The sequence below is a fragment of the Eublepharis macularius genome, chromosome 13 (assembly GCF_028583425.1).
Source record: "Eublepharis macularius isolate TG4126 chromosome 13, MPM_Emac_v1.0, whole genome shotgun sequence".
Lineage (NCBI taxonomy): Eukaryota > Metazoa > Chordata > Lepidosauria > Squamata > Eublepharidae > Eublepharis > Eublepharis macularius.
Window position 1 is genome coordinate 69,163,212 of NC_072802.1, and position 24,930 is coordinate 69,188,141.

Here is a 24,930-nt window from a genome sequence, read left to right on the forward strand (position 1 = left end):
GGTACTGCTAACCTCATATTCCCAAAGGAGGAAATTCCACATCGACACCTCTGAAGAAGAACGCGGCAAAGACCAGAGGAGGTAGAATGGACTGCACCACTTCAGACTGCTGGGGGTGGATGCCAGCCCAGGAAATTCCGTCATTTAAAACAAAATTCTATGCAAACAGAAAATGAGCACAGTAGAGAGAAAATGTGAACCCCTTTCTTCGCTGGCTGCGCCGATTTTCTGCTGTGCAGGGAGTCTGTATATACAGGACAGCTTCTGAAATGCAATTCTCCACCTGCATCCTGAATTGGTGCAATCCATTCTTCCAACTCTGGTGTGAACCACACCTTTGGGGCATCAGCTAGAGAAGCCCTCCCACCTCAGATAATGCTGAAAAGCAACTCCATTCATGATGTTGACTGTTTTAGGTTATTTTATTATCAACCATGCATTTTGCAGAGTATACAAGTTTGCGTGTGTGTGTTATGTATTTTAATGAAGTTCGTAACTGTTTATCTCTGTGGCTCAAGGAAGATAATAACACTCCTTTAAAAAGCCTATAGAATAGAAACACAACCGCCAATTAAAACATGTATCAAACTACAGGCATCCTGGGAAATGTAGTTGTTTCTGTTAGAAATCTACAGCACTCTCTCAAGCCTACAGCTCCCAGAGCTTCATGCAGATTTGGCCCGCAACATAGGGCACATTAACGAAACTGGGAAAGGCCCTGGAGCGCAAGAATTATCCACACCTGTGATTTTGTTCATTTCGCATGCAAACATGGCCCTGATTTGGTTGTTTTGAGTTGCACCTCCTACCTACACAACGGCTGCTTAGTCAGACCGACCGCAGGTGATTTAATGCACAACACTGGGCGTGTCTGACTGACACTCCCTCTTAAACGATCCAACAGCATACCTGACATTCCGTCACTCGCAAACCTTGCTTTGAAATGAGAAGAGTAGTTTTGTGCAGCAGCAACTGGCGGTGTGGTAGAAACTTGAGGGATGGAGGCAGGCCTGGCTCTACAATGATGCAAAGGGAGGCAGCAGCTTCAAGCTCATACTTTACCCCCATTGGCTCCACCACCTTTGTGCAGATAATATTCCTTGGCCCCTCAATCTCCTGGTGTACTGATTTACCTACCACCAGACAATAAGCTTTCCCACTCAGGGCCAAGCTAAAAGTGATGATGACACTTGAACAGCAAGTGAACAGACTCACGTGTATTCCTCCCTGTTCACTTGTGCTCCACTTGCATAATCAAGGGGAGCACAAGTGAACAGGGAGGAATACACGTGAGTCTGTTCACTTGCCGTTCAAGTGTCATTTGTCCCTTACTGCTCTAAGTCTGCCTGCTGACTGGAAGCGACTATGCTAAAGCAATAACACAGGCAGAGACACACAGCAAATCCCTCCTGATGCAGATACATCACAGAAATACCAACTGCAGAGAAAGCAAGCAGAGCATGCACTGAACCTCATGGAGGCCTTTCATTCATTAGTGTATTTCTCACCGCACACTTATGTGCTCTGCTTTATAGCTTGGTGTATTCATCTTGCCATTGCCACATATCGTTGGTTGCTTGGGCAGACATTCCACTCTTTCCTAAACTTGGGAAGGCAGGAAAACTCGTACACTTGGAGCCAAGCTACAAATGACGCCTGACACAGGTTGGACACTTGTCAGCTTCCTTCAAGTTTTGATGGGAAATGTAGGCATCCTGGTCTTGCAGCTGTAATGGAGAGCCAAGCTGCAAGACTAGGATGCCTACATTTCCCATCAAAACTTGAGGGAAGCTGACAAGTGTCCAACCTGTGTCAGGCATCACTTGTAGCTTGGCTCTTGGAAAGAAAATAAAGTCATATTCTGGGTTTCCACAAGAGTTTCGACAATAATCCAAAACAATGACTCAAACAGAGATACAACAGCTCCTTCCAAGGGTGTGAGTAATAATGTTGTTTCAACATCAAGAATGGCAGGATGATCCAATTACATCCAGTGCAGAGAGGCAGCTCATCTGCCTGCCCTTGTTAAGAGGTGGATTTGAAAGAGGCTAATCAGAACACTGAATCATGCAGAGATCCATTGGGCATCCTCCACTATGGATTTAGTTAGTTTTACTTCCTAGGCATGCTATCATTTATCTCACAAAGCACACCGGTATGCCCCAGCACATAATCTGGGAATTAATAATACATCTGCTCTTACAGGAATGCTGGGGGAGGGGGGAAGAACCCAAATAATCATAATTTTAAAAAATACACCCACATGATCCATCATATCCTCTTGTGCTGCCAAGTTCTCCGAGCAGCAGCACTTGGCAAGCTTCTGTATTGACCCCTTAAGCTATGCAAGTGAGAACAGTTTAAAGCTTGATTTATCACCAAAAAATAATTAACAAACACACGCAAGTCCACAGTGCCCACTGCAGAGACAGCGGCTATGGTTTCAAGCCAGGCAGATGACTGGGCCATGTTAAAAGACCATTTGGCAAGGCAGGAAGGATTACTTAACAGATGTGCACACACCCCAGCACACACCCCTTCTAATGTGTACTAAAAATGTCCATCAGCACCAGGTGGAAACATTCCGTTCACCTCCTCTCAAAACTACAGTAGAAGAAAATACTCCCATTTTATACAAGAGATTGCCCAAAACACTCCTGCCCACAAGGCCAAGGGAGAAAAAAAGTTCATAGACTCGCAGGGTTGGAAGGGACCACTGGGGTCATCTAGTCCAACCCCCTAAACAATGAAGGAAATTCACATCTACCCCACACATAAACACACACACACACACACACCAGTGATCCTTGCTCCATGCCCAGAAGATGGCATAACTTGATCCCTAGCCAAACTGGCCTGGGGAAGATTGCTACCCGACCCCCCAAGTGGTGATCGGCCTTACCCTGGGCATGTAAGAAGGGGCCAGGAGAACGAAGCACTGATGTAACCCCTCCTGCCCGCCCTCTCATGTTCTGCCCAGCTTTACAGAATCAGCATTGCTGTCAGATGGCCATCTAGCCCCTGCTTAAAAACTTCCAAATAAGGAGAGCCCATCACCTCCTGAAAAAGCCTGTTCCACTGAGGGACCGCTCTGACTGTCCGGTTCTTCCTAATATTTATCTGAAAACTCTTTTGATTTCATTTCAACCCGTTGATTTTTGTCAACACAGAGAGAGGCAAAGTTTGACTGGGGGCCAGGTATGTTCCAGCAGCAAATGCCTGCTGGATTTTTTTTTTGTCTTAATGCACTTTGAGCTGATCCAGAAAGGCCTCTCATCTCCTTAAGCAAGCAGGCAGATTCTGCTTGACATAGATTATCTTAGTCTCATATTGTCTAAATGTAAGACACAATGGTAGACCAAGGAGAGCCTAATTTTAAAAAAGCAGGCCATATAAGACTGAAGCCCCCATCCTGTCAAGAGCACAAAAGATAAGGTTTGGATAAGCTCAGGAAATTCCTCCAGGACTTCTCAATGTGAAGACCAGGAAAGGCAAATAAACTTGCTAGGAAGACCACACCGTGGCCCGTCTTTCCTACAATGTACCTGCCCAAAGGACAGTTGCGCATGCTCTAGTCCTGGTAGGTAAATGATGGCACCTGCTCCACCCATCCTTATTTTTCCAGAGGGACCCCTTTATTTTCTAGTGCCCGTCCTTTCAACGCCTTTTGATAAACGTAGTCAGCGTGTGCACACATGGGCACTTCCGCTCTTCAAATTTCAGTTCTTTTCCCCTGGTTCCTGGAAGTGGAATGTCCAAGGCTCAAGTTCAAGGCAGCTCAAGCAGGGTCCTCAAACTCCAGGTGGTGGCTGGAGATCTCCTGGAATTACAACTGATCTCCAGGCCATAGAGACCAGTTCCCCTGCAGAAAACGGCTGCTTTGGAGGGTGGACTGTATGGAGTTATACCTTGCTGAGGCCCCTCCCCTCCCCAAACCCTCCCCTCTCCAGGCTTCACCTCCTAAATCTCCAGGAATTTCCCAATTTGGACCTGGCAACCATAATCTCCAGGCATGAAAGAAAACCCTCATCTGGCCAACGGATGGCCAGTATCTCACTGAAGCCCAGCCCTCAGCAACTATGAAGGTAACATTCACTGGCCAGCAGAAAGCATCCCCCTGAAGCACTTTCTTGCATGCCTGTGGGAACCTGATAACATATTCCCTCCAACACAAGCATGGAAATTACTGCGCACTGTGCGTTAGATCCTGTGGGTCCATTCCACTCAGGAAACTGCTTTCTCCCCTGGTGCCAGGATTCTCTCCCCGTTGCAAGATGTTTAACCTACGTGGTGGGATGCAACATGCGCTGGAGTAAAACACAAGCAGAACGGATCAGTGGGATGCTGCCCATGCACACTTGTCCTTCCATCCCACTCCTGCCCACAAAAACAGCTGCCGACTTAAGACAGTGAATGCGGCTGATTGCAGCTACCTTGTGATAAACACAACTAGATCCACTGAGAGATTACATATCTTGATAACCGTCCTTCAGTCTGTTTGAGGGTTGTGTGTGTTAATGAAAGAAACGTAACAGTTTACTAACACAATCTCCTTTGGGCAGGAGAAGCCATGGAAGAGGAACTGTCCAAATGAGGCCTCAGTTGAAAGAATGGCTATTATTGAGATACTCTGGTGTCCCTGTTTTCATCTAGACAATTGTGCTAAAGCAGAGAATTTGCCCCAGAGAACTTTTCCACACACAGGGGCACCTTGGTAGGAAAACAGGGGCTTCTTAGCAGACAGAAACAACCATCACTGAATATTTCATGGAGCCAAAAACATCACAGCTCACCTTTTTCACTACGGTATCCTTTTTTAGCAAGGGCAGGAATGGGGGATGATGGACACCCTGCCCTGCCCTGCAATACAGCAGAGCTCCTCACACTGGCCCTGACACTAGAGTTGCCAAGTCTCTTGCTATAGCAGAAGATCTCCCCCTGGCAGCCCCCCAGCTCCTACTGCCACTCAGTAGGCCAGGTGGTGGGAAAAATCACTGTTGCATCAACAGCATGACATCATGTCCTTGGTGAACCCAGAAGTGACATCATGCCACTCTAGGATACAGCATCAACTCTATGGTAAAAGCATAGATGGCACCCCAATGCCCCCCTCCAATCTCCTGCCAAATGCTGGGCATCAGGTGGCAACTCTTTGATTCCCCACTCCACCACTTGAAGCCAGCTGGGTGACCTTGGGCTAGTCACAGCTCTCTCGGAGCTCTCTCAGCCCCACCCACCTCTCAGGGTGTTTTGTTGTGGAAATAATAATGACATACTTTGTAAACCGCTCTGAGTGAGCATTAAGGTGTCCTGAATGGCGGTATATAAATCAAATGTTATTATTATTATTACCTGCCACAACCACCAGCATGTCCATATAGAAAGAACCGGCCCCCTTAAGCTCAACCACCTCGAACAACCAAAATTTGCCTTTTAATGGCTGCTATTGCTTTTCTTTTGGTTTTGGTTACAGTTTGTAGAAAATGTTATGACTACAGGCCTGCCTTGAGGGTCCCAGGATAAAGGAGAAAAACTATTTATTTTGTTGTTCACATTTACAGAAACCTCACCTAACATTAAGAGTTATCATTGTAAGTTTTTAATTTGTTTCACATCAAAACTTGTTTTTGCAAGTATTTTAAACAGCAGAGTTTTTTTTGTTGTTCCAAGCACATTAATACTTTAAAAAACTTGACCAACATTGGACTGGTCAATGGAGCAAATCCCAAATGGCTGGATTCCCGAGTGCTGCTTCATTGAGCTATTTGATAGCCAGCAAATTCACGAAAAGGACTCCTGACTGCCACCACGTCTGTAGCCCAGGCAGATCTAAAGGATCAGCTGCAATCAATATCGAGACAATCTGGAAATGCTTCAAAGGGGCAAAGTATTTACTAAAAGGGTGGCCCGAAGGGAATAACAACAACAACAACAACGCTCGATTTATATACCTCCCTTCAGGGCACCTTAACACCCACTCAGAGCGGTTTACAAAGTATGTTATTATTATCCCCACAACAAAACACCCTGTGAGGTGGGTGGGGCTGAGAGCACTCTGGAAGAGCTGTGACTGACTCAAGGTCACCCAACTGGCTTCAAGTGGAGGAGTGGGGCATCAAACCCAGTTCTCCAGATTAGAGTCCTGCGCTCTTAAGCACTACACCAAAGGGGAACTTTGGAACCACCCTCCCCATCCCAAGCCGTTTTCTAAAACTGAGGACAGCGTGGTTCCGAAGCAGCTGGGGAAGGGCCAGTTGAAGAAGCAGGGTTTTTTTAAAAGTCCCAGGCCTTTGCAATCCCTTGGATGAGCTTTTTGGATTTCAGTCAAGGGTTCTGGGTCAGAACAGACCCAAGTAGAGTGCATCTCTGGGCCCCCAAGGAGAAGAGCCTTTCACACAGCTGGGCCTCGATGTCGAGTCGCTCAGCTAGTTCCTTCAAACAGAACCACGTTGCAGTGCAGAAAGAGAGGCAGACACTTGGATTTGGAAGAGGAAAGTTGCATGCCGAGAGAAGCACCCATCTGAGTCAGAAGGCAGAAACCAAGGATGCTCGCATAGCAACATCCTCTGTCTGCAGATGTGGGAGGAAGATTAAGGAGGGGAAAGGAGGACACCCAACGGCCTGGCATCTTGGCGAAGGATTGCGTAGCTCGGCTTTCAACACGCCATGAAGTCCAAGGAATCCCTGTCATCACGTTATAACTCATTTCACCTCCATGTTGAAGCAATGAACCAGTACTGTAAGCACCACAGAATGAGGGACGACCTGCGTATAATAAATAACAACAACAACATTCGATTTATATACCGCCCTTCAGGACAACTTAATGCCCACTCAGAGCGGTTTACAAGGTATGTTATTATTACCCCCACACCAATACACCCTGTGAGGTGGGTGGGGCTGAGAGAGCTAGAAGCTGTGTAACTGATCCAGGGTCACCCAGCTGGCTTCAAGTGGAGGAGTGGGGAATCAAACCCGGCTCTCCAGATTAGAGTCCCATGCTCTTCACTACACCAAACTGGCTCTGCTATCTAAAATAATGCAGAAAAGGCACACAGTGGGCAAAGATCATGTGAATTTACAAGACATAATACTCAGAGGCTTAGTAAGGGCAGCCACCCAGGCTGAGTAGAACCACTGCAGGTTCTCATTGTGATTACAAACTAACAACATCCAGTGATTGGCGAATACCAGTGAAGGTACGGCTGCCAACTTCCAGGTGGTGGCTGAAGATCTCCTGGAATTATAACTGATCTCCAGGTTACAGAGATCAGTTCCCCTGGAGAAAATGGCTGTTTGGAAGGTGGATTCTGGCATTGTACTCTACTGAGGTCTCTTCCCTCCCAAAATTCTGCTCTCCCCAAGCTCCACTCCCAAAATCTTCAGGAATTTCCCAAACTGGAGCTGGCAACCCTAAGTGAAGGGCTGAGAAAAACTGAAGATGCAAATGGTGGACAAATATAGACAACGGTTTCTCTGTACACCATTTTGTTTTAGCAGAATGAACACTTGAAGTCTCAGCAGCAGTGTCATTAAAACCCCACAACTATTCTTTGCTAACTTATTTACTTACCTCAGTTATACCCCACCATTCTCCCCAAAAGAGGAGACCAGCATGGTTCTCCTCCCCTTCATGTTATTCTCAGGACAATCCTGTGAGGTAAGCTAAGCGGGAGAATGTGTGACTGGCCCAAGGTTACCCAGCAAGGTTGCATGGCAGTGTGGGAATTCGAACCTGGCTCTTCCAGATCCTAGTCCTAACGACTACACCACACTGGCTCTCATCTTGCACGGGCATAGGATCTCCCACTGGGGGAACAGAACTGAGAGGCCCTCTGGTCTAGCTACAGCATTATATTACATTAAAAAGAGCCAGAGTCCAGCAGCACCTATAAGACTAACAAAATTTGTGGTAGGGTATGAGCTTTTGTGAGTCAAAGGTCACTTCTTCAGCCAGGGTATTTAAACAAGTGAGCTGTGACTCACAAAAGCTCACACTCTACCACAAATTTTGTTAGTCTTAGAGGTACTACTGGACTCTTGCTCTGTTCTACTGCTACAGACAAACATGGTTACCCATCTTGATCTATTATATTAAAAATTTTTTTTTAGAAAATATGCTGCAGGAACCTCATACAGTATGTATCACACACTTCCCCAAACACTTGCATACGTTCCCCTGAAAGCCAAAGGGGCACAACTGCTCAAGTGAACTCAACGCTTTTGCCTTCTCATTTGAAAAATAATTTCTCTCTTAATAACACCACCACGGTCAATAAAGGGACTGGCTATTAATCCTTCCACCAATGCCCGGCACGCAAATTGGCCAAAGGGTTCTTAGCAAACTTTTCCAACTTGAGCGTCTCTTGCCAGCCGTGGTTCTTGCACCAAGAACCACTTCTGAGACACCCATTTAGTTTTCCTCGTTCTCCCAAGCCAAGCGGGGAAAAGGAAGTGAGTCAGAAACTGCTCAGAACCTCTGAGATGTCGTCACAAAGCCAGGGGAGTAATTGTTCTGTTTTGAAGCCAGCCAGTATTTCTTGTTCGGGGACGGAATAGGCATCAAGTCTTTCCTGTTGCAAAGGTCACTTCCTTTGACGTGTACTCACTTCCCCTTTGACACCTGTTCTCTTTTGGTCTGAGAAGGAAAGAGCAAACCCTTAGGGAATCAAGAGGCTTTGGGGTGCGTTGTGTCTTGTGTGTCCCCCCCCCTCACATTTCCATTCAGGTTTTTCCAGCAGTGTCAGAAAGTGGCAGGAAAACAGCATCAGAGAACAACCCCTCAGGGAAGACCCCATCAAAGTTCATGACCGGTCTGAAACTTCTCTTTATTTCAGTCAACCTGCAGTAAAGCCTGCCTCTAAACTCAAAGCTCTGTGCATGATACAAAGGCTAAGGAAAGAGAGCGCAGAAGAGAGTTTGGCCTGGTCTCTTTTACAGTTGTGAGGCCATCTTTGATGCACGCAAAACTCCACCGCCAGGTGGGTGGGGCTCGGAAGGAAGGCCAGCCAGAGCAAAATGCCAGGGTGCACTTCACTGAAAAGATATGCCCACACACACACAAACACACACTGATCTTCAAAGACGGGTTCCCACCACCAACTCACCTTCCTGCCATTACACCAGAAGCAATTAATCTTCAGTAGCCTGTGATTAGAGAGAACCCAGTTAAGTGTGCAAGCCACATTACAGGTGGACGAGGAAAAACCTGTCGGTGAGTAATGCTTTCCTCATCGTTTCCATTTCCAAGTAATCCTAAAACACGGAAGGCGATATCAGGTGCACATGCAAGAATGTGCCAGGGAAGCCTGGAGGGTGAACTCATGTTCTTCAGGGAACTGAATCAGCCATGAAGACACAAAATTCCCTTATATTGAATCAGACTCCTGATTCTTTTAGCCCAGTGGTACTTGCTGGGTCGGATAGCAACTTCCCAAGAGTTCCAGGATGCTATCTGTACACGGCATCATTTCACCCAAGATGTGATCTTTTTCAAAAATTTTTTTGCATGTATAGCAAAAAGACTGTTATTCCAAGGAATCCCAAATCCTCTGTGTGTGTGTGTGTGTTACAGTTTTCACCAACATTTTTAATTCCTGCACCTGCTCATTTTCACATGTCACATATACATTGTATTTAGTAACATTAAACAATTGCCAGGATCCCAGATTCTATTCCTTTTTTTAAACTCAACTTTCAGCCCCTATGGTCCCAAAAGAAAAAAAAAATAGGCCTAAAATAAAGTGATTTCAGGGACATATTTAAAATGTGGGTTCTGATCTGGGCTTTTGATGAGGAGCTGTCCCCTGTGCAGTGCTGACAACCTCCCCTTTTGATTAACAAAAGACACTGCGATGACTTTCCAAAGATGTTCTTCATTTATGTTTATGGTAAGAAACTAATTTTCCTGGAGAGCGGCTCTGGAAAGAGCAAAGAGATGAGGGATGGATCAGATTTTCAAACCAATTAGCAATGAGGCAAACCTCAAAAAGAAATATTTACGCTGCCATCAAATTGCAGCTGATTTTTGAAGACTCCATTGTGTTTTCACGGCAAAAGATATTCAGAGGTGGTTTGCCATTGCCTGTCTCTGCAACTTCCTTGGTGGTCGCCAATCCAAGCATTAACCGGGGCTGACCCTGCTTAGCTTCCAAGATCTGATGAGATCGGGCTAGCCTGGGCTATCCTAGTTAGGGAATTTATTTATTTACAATATTTATAGACCCCCACCCCACCCCTGTCTGCCTAAACAGGGACAAATAAAATGTGTTATGCCTCAACACATTCCATGTACAGCACATAATCTTCCCCAGACATAACTAGAAAAAAACATTTAAACATTACACTTATGCAAAACACCAATTTTATTTATTTATTTATTTATTTATTTATTTATTTATTTATTTATTTATTTATTTATTTATTTATTTATTTATATTTCAATGTATATACCGCCCATCCTCAGGGGCTCTGGGCGGTGAACAAGTTAAAATCAATAAAAACAAGAAAACAACAATACTAAAATCAACATACAAAACAATAATGAAATAAATTAACCAAGTGCAATGGTGGGGAGAAAAATTATTTGAAAAAATAATGCATACGGAATCCTAAAATTTAAATATTATCAGCTGCTGTTTGAATTAGATTATTAGAATTGTTTTTCTAGCAAGCTCAGCCCGAAACGCAATGCTAATCATTTGGCACATTTCCATACATAAGTAATTTTCTTCCAGCACATTTTAATCTCCCACACCTCAGTTGCCAGCATTCAAACTGGTCCGCAAATTGCTACCGTGGCTCTTCCTCTGCTTCAGGGATCTGGTTCATACGTGCAGAAGAAATTACATGCCAGAGATCAGAGAACAGACTGCACTGCTTCAGACAGAATCATTGTGTCAGTGTGCGCTGCTTACCTGAAAAACTCCCTGCAAATAGAAAACTAGCACAGCAGGCAAAGTGGAGCTTTATTTGCTGCTGTGCGGTTTATTGTTCGCAGGGAGATTTTGATGCAAAGGCATCTTCCAAGCTGGAACACCCCTAGAGGACTCTCAAGTGGCACAGTCCATTCTACCACATCCTGGCAACCTGCATGTGTGGACCTAGCCTAGGTTGACATCGGAGGCTGATTCTAAGCTGCCTTTTTAATTCGGAGGACCAGAGGTGATCCTACAGACCTCTAAAGAGCTCCAGATGCAGATTCCTCAGCCAAAGCGATTTAATTGTTTTATATCTCACTACATCTTAAAGATCTGCAGATTTTGATGGTGGAGACAATCTCACGGCTGCTCTTTGTTCTCTGGCTAGGTTCTGAGATACCTGGAATAACAGGAATATTTCCAAATCCATTCAAAAGGATACATAAGGAGGAATCTCCCCTGTGCGCCTGCGGAGTTCTCGTTCATTTCAGGGAAATGAATCAGCTGCTGTCTTAGAATATTCCCAGAATCTTATAACGTTCCCAGAATCAAAAGACCCCCATTGTCAACCTCCCTAAGCAGAGTTACTCACCGCAAAAGGAAGGTTGTTGGCAGGTCACAATTTTGCCCAACCTGCACTTTTGCGCCTGTGGCAGTCGAAAACGCCACCGCAGCATTCTCTGCTGCCCTGCCGCCGCTTTCACCTTCACAAAGCTGCCTCGACCCCCGAGTGGTTCCAGATCCTCTTTCCCCTTTGCCCAGAACGTTCCTTTGTCTGCTGCAATAAAACTTTCTCTTCACTTCTTTCCCAATACTTGGTGTGTTTATACAGGAGATAAGCTCATAGTGGAAGGCAGGGAGTCTCTCCACAGTATTCTGAATTTTCCTTATTATTCAGGGATCGAAGGGCCATGTGGCCATGCGACAGGACATAATTGGCTGACAGTAACCCAATTGCTGGATTTATGACCCCAAATCATATTAGCTACTTTATTATTTACTTCATTTATACTCTGTTTTTCTTCTCAATTGGGACCCAAAGTGGCTTCCATCATTCTCCTCACCTTCATTTTATCCTAACAACCACCCTGCGAGGTAGGTTAGCTGAGAAAGAGAGACTGGCCCGAGGACACCCAGCAAGCTCTCATGGCAGAGTAGACATTTGAACCTGGGTCTCCCAGATCCTATTCCAACACCCTCAGCTATTATGCCATGTTGGCTTTCTGCCATCTCTGATGGATATTAAAACGCAGTCAAAAACCAGTGACCAGTCTTGTTCAATTGTCTCTCTCAAACCGGTCAACTGCCTCTTCCCAACTGACTTTCCCATTCTAGATCCAGAGGAGTTAGCCGTGTTAGTCTGTAGCTGCAAAATAGTAGAGTCCAATAGCACCTCTAAGACGAACCAACTTTATTGTAGCATAAGATGCATCTGACGAAGAGAGCTATGGTTCTAGAAAGCTGATGATGCATCTGACGAAGAAAGCTGTGGTTCTTGAAAGCTTATGCTACAATAAAGTAGCCCGCCTGGCCTCGACCAGAGCCAGGGCCTTTTTGGTCCTGGCACTGACCTGGTGGAACTCTGTCTGACGAAACCAGGGCCCGGCGGGATTTATTATCTTTCTGCCGGGCCTGTAAGACAGAGATGTTCCGCCAGGCATGTGGCGGAGGCTAGGTTGGGCCCCCACTGGCCACACTAAAGATCTGTCCACCACCCTACATACGAGCCAGGGCTTGAAAAGCAGTATTTTATCATTGCCATCTGAAGAGAAGCTGTATTGTATAAAGTTGTTTTAATGTTTTTTGTATTTAATGTTATTTGTATACTGTTTTAATGTTTTTTGTATACTGTTTTATCTGTTTTTAACTGTATTTATGTAAATTGAAATGTTGTACTCCACCCTGAGCCCACCTGGCAGGGAGGGCAGACTAAAAATATAATAATAATAATAATAATAATAATAATAATAATAATAATAATAATAATAATAATTATAATTATAATTATAATTATAATTATAATTATAATTATAATTATAATTATAATTATAATTATTATAATTATAATTATTATAATTATAATATAATTATAATTATAATATAATTATAATTATAATTATAATTATAATTATAATTATACAATAAGTTGGTTAGTCTTAAAGGTGCTACTGGACTCTTTACTATTTCCCATTCTAATACTCTCTAAACCTAGATATTGAAAAAAAATTAAAGCTCAATATTGATAACCACTTACTTATTTAGAATCAGAGGGTGAAATATGGTGCTTCTTCTCTCTGACCCCCCAGCCATTCCTGCACCCCTGTGCAAGAATCCCCCATCAACCTCTGACTACTCCGCTCTTTGGTTTCTAGATCGCACTCTTCCTGGGGCCCTGGCAAGGCCATAGCTCAGTGGCAGAGTACATGTTTTGGGTGCATCCCAGTGGTGTAATCCGGTTAAAAGAAAGGCTGTCACTCAGATGGGCCAATGGTCTGATTCCGAACATGAACAGTTTGTATTCCTCGGCCCTAAACCGAACCCTCTGGTGTCCAGTGGCTACGCTTATTGCCTCCAATTTCACTTCCTTGGGGGGGGGGTGGATTGGGGGGGATCCCCAAAGGGGTGGTGGTTCCCATTCTAGGCTCTCATGGCTTTTCTTCTCCCTGGCCTCGCTAGCATCCTGCCTCTCAAGTGCCCTTTTCCTTAGCCTTCCTTTGAACAGACAGCCCCTCCCAGTCCTCCTGCCCTATTAGGGTTGCCAGGTCCAGGTTGGGAAATTCCTGGAGATTTGGGGGTGGAGCCTGGAGAGGGCAGGGTTTGGAGAGGGACCTCAGCAGGGTATAATTCCGTAGAGATCACCTTTCATAGCAGCCATTTTCTCCAGGGGAACTGATCTCTTTGGCCTGGAGATCAGTTGTAACTTCAGGAGATCTCCAGCTACCACCTGAAGGCTGGCAACCTTATGCCCTATATGCAGTTTTTCACAGAGACAAATAAAAATTCCCCACTTTCCTTGTAAGTACTGTCCTGATTTTCAATATCCCATTTCCTCTGAGTTTACAGCACTTGTGACTTTTCTGTGCCTTTGCAGCAGTTCAGCCCGTGATTGTTATTATGGTAATAACAACAGGGCTTTAATCACACTCTCTAAGTTTGCAGTTGCAGGCAATCCAAACCTCCCTTTTTACCTTCCCTATCACCACCACCAGCAAACCCATTATTGTTATCTGCCACTCTGAGCCCAGCTTGGTAATTCCTTGAGCCCTCCCTCAGCCCTCCTCACTACCTCTGTGACATCAGAGCACTTCAGCTAATCACTGCCAGAGGCTTCACCTCCATCAGAAATTCCCTTGGTTTATCAGAACACCAATTTTGCAGCAACCTACTTAACACCTAGAACTACAGTAGGAGAACAAACAGCCAATCTGAAGGGCAGCAGATAACGTGTCTGCTTTAATAAGTGGCATGCCAGGTATGCCATTTGCAGAAACGTGGCAGGCCCCAATACGCAGCCGAGGGTCTGTTGCCCCCTTCCCACCCCTAAGAATAAGTTTTTGTTCATATTTACCGAAGGGGAGGTACGTGTCCAAAACATGGATCTTTCTCCTTTGCTAGAAAAAGGAGGCAGTCCCTTTTTGGAGAACCTTGCTAATGAGGAGGGGGGTGGGAAATACTAAATGCAAAAACCTGGGTCACTCAAGTCTTCACAACAAGGCTAGGTGTTTTAATAAAGAGCTGAGCCCAATTACTAAGGCGAACTTTTCACCTCTCCTGTTTTTGGTATGCCAAACCAGACTGGCTAGCCCAGCTGGGAAGAGGAGCTGCTGATGTTTTTAGGCCTCTAAAGGTTATAAGAACAAGCGCACACACACACAGTACAACAGAACAATATTTGTAAAAAGTTCCTAGCAGAGTTCTATTTTTCAGCAGAGTGGGAAAGAGCGCTTTTCACGGAAGGCCACTTCTTCCCCCCCCCCCTGCCCTGTAAACACTGGGCCTGCCAACAAGGGCCTCTGCTGCCAAAGCCTGTGTGCCACCTGGCCTGGAGGTGCGTTGCTCTCCCTGGCAACAAATCCAGGGTGTTCCACGCCCAGAAGAGCTTTCGTTTCGTTTTGTTTTAAGGACCAAAAATCAACTGCCCCTTGAAACCAACAGTGAAAGCAACGGGAACTGAGTACCTGCAGACGATTTAGTGGTTGTACAAGAGAGCCACTCTAAGCTATAAATAGTTTCCAAGATGAAAAGGTCTTTCAGTTTTGTTCTCAGGATCTTGCAACAGAAAACGATAGCACTTAACTGCTCAAGAGTGAGACGCCAAGGCACAGATTTGGGCCATGGGAGGCAGGAGAGAGGCCTGCTTGCTCATCCTAAGTATACATCCTAAGATGTCAGTGGCAGGGGAAAGACACTCTGTACATGCTCAGAGCGACTTTAATTATTTCCTATTTGTTTCTTTGAAAACAGGGTATACCTAACCTGGGCATGGCTGAAGGAGGAGAGGGGTGACTTCAAAGAGCAAGGGCAAAAGCTATTTTAATTATTGGTGACCGTTTTAACCCACGGTTCCTCCAAGAAGGGGCTCGAGAGGGGTGCTTGTACAGAAAGATTCCAGAGGAGTAGCCGTGTTAGTCTGCTACAGTTAGGACAACAGAGAATCTTGGCACTTAAAAGACTAACATATTTATTGTGGCTGGAGCCCACTTTAACAGGTGCCAACTGAGGTATACTTCCTGTATCTGTGAAATGGGACTCCGGTCCAGGAATACTCAAGCTGTGAAAGATCCAGTGGTCCTTCAAGCACCACAACTATCTCAAAAAGATTCCTTTTGAAACCCACACCACTGGTAGGAAAGAGGATCCGATGTTTGTCTTGAGACAGTGAGAGCTGCCCGTGCCCTACATGCACCGCTGCCTCTACAAACCAGCAAAAATACACAAAGCCTCTCTTACTCAAACAAGTTTACAGACATATTGGCCAGACATTATGCACATGGGAAAACACAATCGCCCCAAAAGAATGCATGCACATGCCGGAAGATTCAGGTCTGAAACAGAACAGATCGCGCAGATATGCGTGCCAAGCACCAATGTACACAAGAAAGTAGAAAAGGGCAAGAGTCCAGCAGCACCTATAAGACTAACAAAATTTGTGGAAGGTTATGAGCTTTCGTGAGCCACAGCTCACTTCTTCAGATAGAGCTAGAATGTGCCTACCTTCTAGTTGTATCTGAAGAAGTGAGCTGTGACTCACGAAAGCTCATAACCTTCCACAAATTTTGTTAGTCTTATAGGTGCTACTGGACTCTTGCCTTTTTCTACTGCTACAGACAGACTAACATGGCTACCCATCTTGATCTATACCCAGAAAGGGTAGTTCAGGTGGACAATGGAAACAGGGGAAAGCTTGTGTGCAGGGCCTCTAGCCCCAGACACTACTTCCGTTGCCAAGCCAAAAGAGCAGAATTAACAAAGACACAAGCATTTCTGGGCATGTACAGAGTAATCCCACCACTATTTGTGAAGTCAGCACAATCCAGTACCACCCAGGTATGTTCAGTGAAGGACATGGCATTGGAGGGGGGGGTTCCAGGCAGCTACAATCATGTTGCTCTTATCTTTGGAGCTAACCCTCAATGTACACTCCCTATCTCAGGTAAGAGGAACGCTAAACAGACAAAGGGAGACAAAGTTGGCGGTAGATTTCTGTGGCTGTGTGTCTTCTCAGCACATGCTCCCGCCCCACACTTGAGCAACACAGGCCAAGCCAGAGAAGAAAAATATTACACACACAGGAAACGCAGAATTGCAACACAACGTCACCTTCAACAGACCAGTTTCTCTTCTCTCCCTGAAATGATTGAAGATTTATAAAAATGGACTCCCCCCCCACCGCATCCCAAACAATGTAAATTGTGCACATCTCATAAATGGATAACTCCACCAAGCCCAGACTTAGCAACATGTTTTTGCACAGAAATCTGTTGATGGCGGTGGTGGGGAAGTATTTCAGTTCCAGAGGCAAGACATCACCCCCCCCAATGAGAGACCCTCATATGTTTTCCTAGACCCCATTGGCAGCATAACCCACTACAGGCAAGTCCACGAGCCGTTCCAGACTTGCCCCCTGGGGCGGGGGGGAGAGCTAGAGATTGTTCCAAAGTGAACCCACCCCAATGCCCTTCTGTCACCTGCATAAGGGAACAAGTACAGGGATGGGGAGATAATCTGAAGGCAGGAGTTTCAGATGGGGGAGGAGAAACCATGCCCCTCCTAAAGTGCCCACATGCAACATACATCATCATTGTTGTTGTTGTTTCTTTACAATGCAGTCCCCAGGCAGGACCCTCAACCTACATGCAACTCCAGCCCGTTCCTGGAATACCCCTCCATGGGCTTCTGCTGGCCCTGCTTTGATTCTCCCCCCTCCCCATATTTACTTGGGCAGCTCCTCTTCCTCCCCCCCCTCAATCTCGCTCACTCGACTGAGATCAGACTGACCCCCCCCCAAAAAAACACGTTCTTCCCTTTTCTCTTGCCTGCCCCCCATGCCTGATCCATCTCCTTTAACTCGTAGCTACGCGTATCTTCGCCCCCCCCCCACGTTTCCAGGGATCACCTTCGTGAATAGCAGTGCACCAGGTGGCCCGGGAGCGCGTGCGCGCGTGTGCTCAGTTTGACAAGCCTCGACAGCCCCCTCCCCAATAAGGAAGCCAAAGCGTGCAGGAGATGGGAGGGGGGATTTGATCTAGGGGAGGGTCAGGCGTGCAGGCCTGGCGGGGGGAGGCGTGCGGGGAATAAGGCGGGGGGTCAAGGCGGGGGGGGCATGCATGCAGAAAGGGGGGCTCCGTCCTCCGCGCCCCCTGCATGTTCCTCCCTTTCTCCCGCACTTGCATTTCAACGCAAATCGCAGCCCCCCTCGCCGCTGCCTGTCACACCCCCCTGCCGCGCATCCACAGCCATTCTGCCTCCCCCCTTAAATGCCTTGCCTGGTTCTTGTCAAACTGCTCCCTCTCCGCCTCCAGGCTGTGGCCGCTCCTGCGGCTCAGCACCCGGGCAGGCACGTTCTTGATGGTGTTCATGGCGCCTCCGAGCCCGGCGAGAAGTCCGATCCGCTCTGACCCGGCCGGCTGCCTGCCTGCTCGGCGCTGCTCCGAATCTGCTTCGCTTTCCGCTTCGCTTCCAGCAGCCCCGGCGGCCCGCGAGCCTCAACGCGTGTCGAAGCGCTCGAGGGCGCCCCCGGCGGGCGTCGAGGGGAACTGCGGCTCTTCCTCCCCGCCGGCCCGCGCGGAACAGCCATTCACAAGCCCAAGGCCGCGCCCCGCCCCTTGCCGAACAGCCAATCGCCGCTGTCCCCTCCCTCCGCTCCGTTCGACCCCGCCCCCGTGGCCCATTGATGCTCGAGGGTGGCGATTCTCTCTTGCTAAGTTAAAATGCCTCCGCTGGCGCGTCCTCGGTGGAGACGCAGGTTGTCTGTACAAACAGCCCCGGGCTCACCGTGACAACCACATGAATGCCCAGTGAAAGATCCAATAAACATGTAAGCCGCAATAATAACTACAATAAAGTGCAAATGACAAATATATTTTGTATACAATTTAATATATTTGTCATTTGCACTTTATTGTGGTTATTATTGTGGCTTACATGTTTACTGGATCTTTCACTGGGGATTCATGTGGTTGTCAGGGTGAGCCGGGGGCTCTTTGTATAGACAGCCATTGCATACCGCAAAGCTTCCTTTTTCTTGGTTGGCACCGCCAGGCTAGCAGAGGTGTGAAGGGGTGCCCCAGTTTGGTCTGCAACGAGGGCTGATGGTATTACTCGAAGAGCAAGATCCGGGTCCAATGGGACTTTACAGACCTACCCAAAATGGGTAGCCGTGTTAGTCTGTCTGTAGCAGTAGAAAAGGGCAAGAGTCCACACATTTTGTTAGTCTTACAGGTGCTACTGGATTCTTGCTAGATTTCCCAGGTATGAAGCCAGCTATAGATGTTTTAAATAAATACAATAACAACAACAACAACAGCACTTATATACTGCTCTTCTAGACAGATCACCCACAGCGGTGAACAAATTATTGTTATTATTATCCCCAAGCTCTGTGGCGCAGAGTGGTAAGCTGCAGTACTGCAGCCCAAACTCTGCTCATGACCTGAGTTCGATCCTGGCAGAAGCTGGGTTCAGATAGCCGGCTCAAGGTTGACTCAGCCTTCCATCCTTCTGAGGTCAGTAAAATGAGTACCCAGTTTCCTGGGGGTAAAGTGTCAATGACTGGGGAAGGCAATAGCAAACCACCCCATAACAAAAAGTCTGCCAAGAAAACATCGTGATGCGAGGTCCCCCCATGGGTCAGTAACGACTCGGTGCTTGCACAGGGGACTACCTTTACCTTTACCTATGGCTGGGGAGATGAGGCTGAGAGGAGTGGCTTCCTCAAGGCCACCTGCTGAGCTCATGGTAGTAATGGGATTGGAACCAGCAGAGTGACTCACAGCCCAACCACTTAACCACTAAGCTACAGCTCTAACCACTATTCCACACTAACCCCTGACTTTTGAAAGCTCATACTCTGGAAATCTAGTTGGTCTTTAAGGTGCTACTGGACCCAAATCTTGCACTGTGCTACAGCAGCTTTAAGGTGTTATTGGGCCCGGATCTTGCTCTTCGACTGAGGACAAACACCCCTACCTGCCCAAAACTGTATTATACAAGGCTCCAATAAGTGACCAGTCATTTTTTCTCAATCACCATAAATGCATTAAAACATCTTAGAAAAAACTATAGAACTGTAAAACTGGTGCTTCTGTTATGAATGCTTATCTTGTATACAGACAAGCTTTTCATAGCAACGTTGCAACCAACAGCAAGTTAATTTGTATATCGCTCTTTTGGACAGATTATTGCCCACTCAGAGCAGTGATAAAGATGTCTCTCTGGGAACCAAGATCAACATAATCCAAACTATGGTATTCCCCATTGCCATGTATGGATGTGAAAGTTGGACAATGAAGAAAGCTGACAGGAAGAAAATTCATTTGAAATGTGGTGCTGGAGGAAAGTTTTGTGGATACTGATCAAATCAAGCCTGAATTCTCCCTTGAAGCTAAAATGACAAAACTGAAGCGATCCTACTTTGGTCGCATCATAAGAAGACAAGATTCTCTGAAAAAGTCAATAATGCTAGGAAAAGTGGAAGACCTAAAAATGAGATGGCTTGACTTAACAGAAGAAGCTACGTCCTCCAGTCTACAGGATCTGAGCAATTCTGTTAATGATAGGACATTTTGGAGGCCTTTTCTTCATAGGCTGGAGGTGACTTGATGGCACATAATACACAGAGCAGTGAACAAAGTCAGTGTTATTATTATCCCAAGAGGAGAGGCTTACCCAAGACCATCCAGAGAGTTCACTGCAGTTGTAGGATTCAAACCAGCTAAATGCTGGGTTGCAGCTCAATTACTTAACAATTTACCTTTTCTTGTGTGTGTGTTGGGGTGGGGGAGAAATGGGCTCTAACCCACACCAGCAGATGCCATCATAAACCTGTTTGCTGTCAAGGTGTCACAAGGCTCCTTTGATCCAGAGGAGTTAGCCGTGTTAGTCTGTAGTAGCAAAATCAAAGAGTCCAGTAGCACCTTTAAGACTAACCAATTTTATTGTAGCATAAGCTTTTGAGAATCAAGTTCTCTTCATCAGATGCAGGATCATGCATCTGATGAAGAGAACTTGATTCTCGAAAGCTTATGCTACAATAAAATTGTTTAGTCTTAAAGGTGCTACTGGACTCTTTTTGACAAGGCTCCTTTGGGTCTTTCTGCTTCCACCATATCAGTATCAACTAGAACACACTCGCCTACAGAGTTTCAGAGACCATCTTTCACTACCCCCTTTGAGTATTAACCCTCCCAAAAGTGCTTGGAGTAGATAGCACAATGGTGTGTGTGTGTGGGGGGGGGGTGGTCTGGAACATAAGATGGGGAAGTAGAGTATCATATTTTACAGCAATAACTGCCTAGTACTTCTGAGAATAAATGACAGGTGAATGGATATTATGTTCAGCAAGGGAGCATAATAAACTGCAATTTTTCTCTCCACCATTTTGGAATAACATCCAGCCCAAAGAAGAGTTCTGTTGAACTCACAAGCCTGCTTTGTGCTGCATGACTTTTTAAATTAGCCCTAATAAATCCACTGCGTTTTGTTTTTAATTTTTCAAACCTGCAATTTTTGCCTTTATGTTTAATTGCTCTTTATGTGGTCTGTGCATGTTTACTCAAAAGATCCATGTATTATAATAGGACTAATTCCCAAGTGTGCATAAGATTTCCACTCTGATATATAAACATCCCCTTTTTAAATAGTCATAAGTGAGTGGGGGAAATGAGGCAAGTGAAAAAAAATCTGAAACACATTCCCTGTGACAAAAGTCTAAGCAGTGTGGGTGGGGCTTTTCAGATTAGATCTCCCTCTATTGTCGTCTTCCGCCAGCGGGTGAAGCATTTTTTGTTTTGCTTGGCATACCCCCAGTAACTGTTATTGGCATTTCCCCGTGGTTTTGGTCTTGTGTGTGTTTATATATTTATATTGAATTATTTAAAATATGCTCTAGTTTAAATGCTGTTTTAATGTCTTAAACATGTTAATGTTTTGATGTTCGCTGCCTTGGAGACAGCAGCAGCAATGTTTTAAATAATAAAATAAATAAAAATATTGCACATAAACCCATGACCCAACTGAACAACAGTGGTTTACTCATTTTACCGGCCTATAGCCATGCCTTCCGTTCCTGCGACCATGCTTATTCGGTACTGATCCCCCTTTAAGCTGCATCTTCTTTTGAGAAACATTTAGCCTCATTAATTAGACATCAGATTTATAACTCTAAAGCAGAGAAGAAATGGGGACAGAACTAAAGCTTCTATTTGTAATCCATTCCTGGCAGTGTCAGCTCATTTTCATCACTGATAGGTTCTCTATTCCTATATTTATTTTTTAGAATGCAGTTTATATGGCTGCAAGCTGTCATTTAATCAGTGGCAATTAATCAACAGCAGTTTTAATCTCAGTTCAATACCTGTGCTCCTGTTTAGCAGCTAAAATCTTACACAGCTGAGAATTCCACTGGTTGAGTCTTGTGTAACTCACAAGCTTGCACATGCAAGACCTTCTGTTTAAGAGTTGACTTTGTGCCTTGTAGCCCATAGAGGTAGTAGGCTAGAGGGCAAGAATCACGGAATGCACTGTGTTATGCCACAAGCTAGTTGCAGCTGGTTCCTGCGAGCATGACTCCAGGATTACTCAAGTGACTTCTTGAATACAGCAGGATCCAGATCATCTTACATAATTACGTTCATTGGTATGAAAAAGTTTTAAGCAGAGTGTGCCAAACTGCAGCTTAGGAGTTGTGAGCAATTGATCTGAAGTGCGCTTTCATTTATTAAATGATGGTCCCCAATCTGGTTTCTAAACTGAAATTAACTGGTTATTGCCTCCACGTTCCTCTCTAGCTCATTTGGCTCCTACTGGAAGTAGTCATGGCTTTTACCTTCACTGTTTTAGTAAATTGTTCTCTCCCCCTCCCCTTTTAAATTTTTTTTTAATTGAAAACAAAACAGGGATTTAGAAGCCCTAAAAAAAATTCTAAACCAGTTTGCTGAGAAGGAAACTCCAGTGCGTTCTATAGGACTGGGCCTAACGCAACCCTAGTTCTGAGCAAACAGATTTTGTTTTTCTTAACAAAGAGGGTGTTTTATTTAGGAAAATGTTTGCTCAGACCCAAGTCCTGCTGAAATCATTGGCGCTTACTTCTCATCAAACAGGTTTAAGTTCAAGCTGCAAATATTTACCCAGCCCTAAGGACTCGATGTGGGTTGCAAAAGAGTTTGGGGTTGAGATACACACGCGTGTTTCTTCCCTTGAAGACTTTGCTGAATCACAAAATCTACGGCCTCCACTTTTCCTTCTTACAACTCTGCAATGAAAAGAGCTAGAAACTTTCTTTTTAAAAAGGAAAGCTAAGCATATGATCGCAACGAATTATTCTAAGGTTGTTACGCTATATAGCAATCGGTCAATTGCCAACTTCTTAAAAGCCCTCTGGGATGGGAAGGGGAATGTTGGCTGCTGGTACTGATGTGGGCAAGATCTTCAAAATATGCATCATCCTGTCCACAGAAAGGCTGCAGCAAAGCGGGGGAGGTTGACACAGAAGTAGGACAGAGGACCATGTCATACAGCTGCTATGGAAAAGAGCATGTCTATAAGGAAACCAAGAGCAAAACATCAGCGCAGAAACAGCCCTGGGCAAAGTGACTGCTTCAAAAGCTGTCAAAACTGGTGTATAAAGATTGAACGCAACGTTTCGTGAGCCTTGTTATGGGTGGGAAAATGGACTTAAAATCTAATTTGTTTGTTTGGGAAAAGTGACTGCAAAGGATTCTCCTCCAAATTGGCCAGACTAACATTCAGATGAGAAATAACTTGAACATGCTAAAGTTGACCCAGAAGCAAACGACTACATTTTTTGGCAAAAGTTGGCATGAACACACCCTTGGATCTATCCAATGAAAGAAACATTTCTTTAAGACTTGGGCAATTTTACACACAAAGTGTAAAAAGGGCTTGCTCACCCCCATTCTTTCTCCTATTCAGGGAACAGGGCTGACCATACCTCACTTTCCCTCCCCCAGCCGCCTATCTTTGCTAATGTAATCGCTGTCCCTTGCCCTTGATCTTTAACCACCAACACTGTTTTGCTATGGAAAGGGCTGTAATTTGATATGGTGGGGGAGAAAAAGAGCCCTACTCTGACTTGTTTCTTGACCCTCTAATTAAAAACAAGACAGGGAGTGGGAAAAGCCTACACACCCTAGCTAACAGCAGGCAGGAATTAAATGGAAGCTTTGTTGTCCTTTAATAATAGCCAAGTGTATGCCTACAAGGCAGTCAGCCCTACCTCTGTTTTGCCAAGTTACCAGAAGGACACCCCCGTTCTTAGCTAGCTGGAGCATGCAGGATGCTTTGGGGGCACTTCTGAGAAACGCCTGAGGTTACTCACACACACACCCCTCCAAAATGGTTGAGGCTATATTAACAGTACTGAATGCATAGAGGTAAATAAAAGCAAGGAGTGGTAAATGGCTCTTGCTTCTGATCCGTATTTTGGTGGCTAAATCAGCAGCAGGTAGAGGGAGAATCTGTCCCTGCATCTCTAAGTTGCTTGGCCTCAGCTCCCACTCAAAGAGCCACGTTCAGTTTGAAGCAGCTGTGCCATCCATGCTAAACTAGGCCTGGGACCCCTTGATCACACAAGGCTCAAACGTCTGGCTCAAAAGCAGCTTACAGAAACCTGCTCCTTCATAGGCAAGCCTTTCCCATTTACTATCCTCCTCTACCCTAAACGGCTTACTGATGCTCCCGGAGAGGTCATGAGGAAACCCAGTGGCCAAGCCTGGCTTGCCAGCCATCCCCAGAAGCAAGAGATGGTCCCTGGCATGCTGCAACACCCATCTGAGCCATGCAAGTCACACTGCAGAAGCGGCTATAAGTAATTCAAAGCACAGATTAATTATTAACATCGGATCCAGCCAAGACACGCAAAGGAGTCTAAAAAGAAAGAGCATTCACATTTATTAGCTTACGTGCACCATGCCTGGAAGACTTTCAAGGGCACAAACATAGGCAGGGCATCTTTAAAAGTTGAAGGCCTCTATTCTAAAGGTCCTCCCATGGGCTCAGCCTGATAATAAGAGCAGTCAAAGTTATGATCTTAGCCCTGTTAGAATGAGAGGATTGGGCCTACCATGGAAAAGTGCAAACCTGCCCAAACCTCACTGAAATTAACAAGGGTTATTCACTTTCAATAGGGGTTGCGCAGCAAAGCTTCCTGCTGTGTCCCAAACCTTTTCTCCACAACAGGGAAAAGGATCACATACAATCCAGCAGTGGAGGGAGCATTCCTCTGCTACTGCTCCAGTCAGACACATTCTATACAAGGAAAGGAAATCTAGTG

The 24,930-nt window shown here is 45.5% G+C and overlaps 1 protein-coding gene across 1 annotated transcript in view; it reads right to left on the reverse strand.

The window, feature by feature from the left end:
* The window catches only part of HIP1R (huntingtin interacting protein 1 related), a 71,622-nt gene extending 53,537 nt beyond the window's left edge, over positions 1-18,085 (reverse strand). Inside the window, exon 1 of the mRNA XM_054996341.1 lies at positions 17,906-18,085. Within this exon, the coding sequence (XP_054852316.1) occupies positions 17,906-17,998 (93 nt within the window). The 5' untranslated portion in view covers positions 17,999-18,085. The remainder of the gene's footprint in view (positions 1-17,905) is intronic.
* Positions 18,086-24,930: the final 6,845 nt, after the last annotated feature.